Source organism: Mus caroli, unplaced genomic scaffold, assembly GCF_978045245.1.
Source record: "Mus caroli unplaced genomic scaffold, Mus_caroli_1 scaffold_12, whole genome shotgun sequence".
Classification (NCBI taxonomy): Eukaryota; Metazoa; Chordata; class Mammalia; order Rodentia; family Muridae; genus Mus; species Mus caroli.
The window spans coordinates 47,732,586-47,734,976 of NW_028227267.1; the positions used below are offsets into that span (position 1 = coordinate 47,732,586).

At 46.4% G+C, this 2,391-nt stretch overlaps 1 protein-coding gene across 1 annotated transcript; it reads right to left on the reverse strand.

Annotated features, from left to right (window-relative positions):
• Positions 1 to 226: 226 nt before the first annotated feature.
• LOC110309749 (olfactory receptor 10G3) lies at positions 227 to 1,168 on the reverse strand. Its single transcript, XM_021182479.1, has one exon. The coding sequence runs from the start codon at positions 1,166 to 1,168 to the stop codon at positions 227 to 229; it is 942 nt and encodes a 313-aa protein (XP_021038138.1).
• Positions 1,169 to 2,391: the final 1,223 nt, after the last annotated feature.

The following is a 2,391-nucleotide window of genomic DNA, read 5'->3' on the forward strand; positions in this document are numbered from 1 at the left end:
TAATGGAGTGTTACCTTCTACTTCTGTGGCTGCTGGGAGTTGTTTGTCTTAGGAGAAACTAAGAATGGCTAGGAGGTTGTGCTTTCCCTTCATCTATGTTCCATCTCATTGTGTGGATCTGTGTGGCAGGCTCCACCAATGAGAAAAAAACAGGAAGCCTCGCTGAAACCCAAACGCAAGACTAAGTGGAAACCTGGGTTTCTCTTCCTTAGAAGAGAAGAGATGCTCAGACCTCACTCTTAGTGCTTTGGCTTCCTACCATTCTCCTCAAGGCCATCTTCACCTCCTGGTTCCTCAAAGTGTAGATGAGGGGATTGAGGAACGGTGTGATGGCTGTGGGGAAGAGAGCAGCCGCCCCATCCAGGATGCTGTGGCTGTCAGGTCGCAGGTAGATGAAGGCACAGGGCACATAATACACAGTAACAATAGTCACATGAGCTCCACATGTTGAGAAGGCCCTTCGTCTCCCATCAGCTGTGCGGATTCTCAGGATGGCCCGAATGATATAGATGTAGGAAAGAAGGATCAGAGAGAAGCAACTGGCGACCACCACTCCAATGTCCACAAAGGTCACCAACTCATTGACTGTGGTATCTGCACAGGCTAGCTTCAGCACTGCAGGAATGTCACAGAAGAAGTAATCTACCTGATTGGGACCACAGTAGGGCAAGCGGAAGGTTAGGATGGCTTGGATTGCTCCATGGATTGAGCCAGCCACCCAAGCTCCAGCCACCAGCAAGGTACTCAACTTAGCAGACATGAGGACTGGGTAACGCAGGGGTTGGCATATGGCCAGGTACCTGTCATAGGCCATAGTGGTGTATAGGAAACACTGGGAACTTCCCAGAAAGTGGTAGAAATAAAGCTGTGCCACACATCCCCCAAATGGGATGGGCTTAATGCCTGGAGTGAAGTTCATCATGAGGCGGGGGACGATGATGGTAGAGATGCCCATGTCGATGACGGAGAGTGCACCAAGGAAGATGTACATGGGGCGCGCATGGAGCTGTGTGTCTGCGCAAACGGTGATCAGGATGAGCGCGTTCCCCAGCTGAGTCAGGATGTAGATCAGCAAAAAGAACACAAACAGGAATGTCCTCAGCCTGGGAGGGTGGGGGACCCCTGTGAGGATGAACTCAGTCAAGACTGTGTAGTTGACTCTTTCCATCTTTGGGAGATCTAGAGAACAGACAAGCAGGGGTTAGCACAGATGGGCGGGGGGAGGGTGGGGACTGAAGAAGGAGAGTGATGGGAAAGTTCTGTGGAGCTGTGACGAGTGTGTCTGTCTTTCTTGTTTGTAATATTCATGACAGCAATCACATTACTGCTGAGACATATCTCCATCTCCATTTTGTTCTCCTTCAATGAACAAAATGGTGGTAGTGAATTTTATTAAAAAAAAAAAAAACAAAACAAACCTAAAAACATTTTAAAGCCAAGAGAGATATTGTTATTTCCAGCACTTGAGTGGTATAGGCAGAAAGATGAGGAATTCAAGATCCTCCTTAGGTACATAGTGAGTTTGGGCTAGCCTGAGGTACCTGAGAAAAAGAAAAGAAAACCATCTGCTGACAGCTGAACTTCAGAAAGGGAACATCTTTCTTTTCCAGATGTGAGTTGTAGATTCTGGCTCCCTCCGCTCACTTTCCAGGCTCTAGGAGCCAAACGGGACTCATGCTTCTGCCTGAGTTCTGCAATGCATTCTTTAGTAGGTCTTCAGCACTGATGGCTCAGGTGACAGCTCTGGTCTGGGAGTCACTGGCCTTCTAGCTTTTTGGGGCTCTGCTTACAGTGAGAAGGCTTAGTCAGTCATATCTTCCCCTAGATAAGTCTCTAGGAAATCATTTGGTTCCACTCGAGGACTCAAGAGAATGGCAGACCAAAAGAAACAGTTTATCAGGTTACAGAAAGATAGCTTATTCCTATGACTGAAATGGTGTGTCACCTACTTACTAATTATTAGACATCATATTAGGAATTGCATGCATATTTCTTCATTTTGAATGGGGGCAAAGGCAATTTGATTCAGCACTTTAATCCGGGCCGTGTGAGTTCTGGGGAGTTGGGTCTGGCTCGGTCAGCAGGCTCTTTATTTGAAGAACACTTCCTCCTCTGCTGCAGATTCAGTCTTTTCCTGAAGGTGGTAGTGAGGGTATATTGATAGAGTATTGCCATTTTCTTCCTGAGTGTGTCTCTCTCAGAGTAGATTCTATTCATTACTCCCCTCAACATATATCCCTAAACTACTTTTCATGCTATTTTCTTGTTTATGTCAAGGAATTTATTTTCTTCCTCCTTTTTCTTCTTCTCCTGGTCTTCTTCCTTCTTCTCCTCTACCTGTTCTTCTTTTCCTTCTTTTTCATCATCTTTCTTCTCCTCCTCATCCCCAAT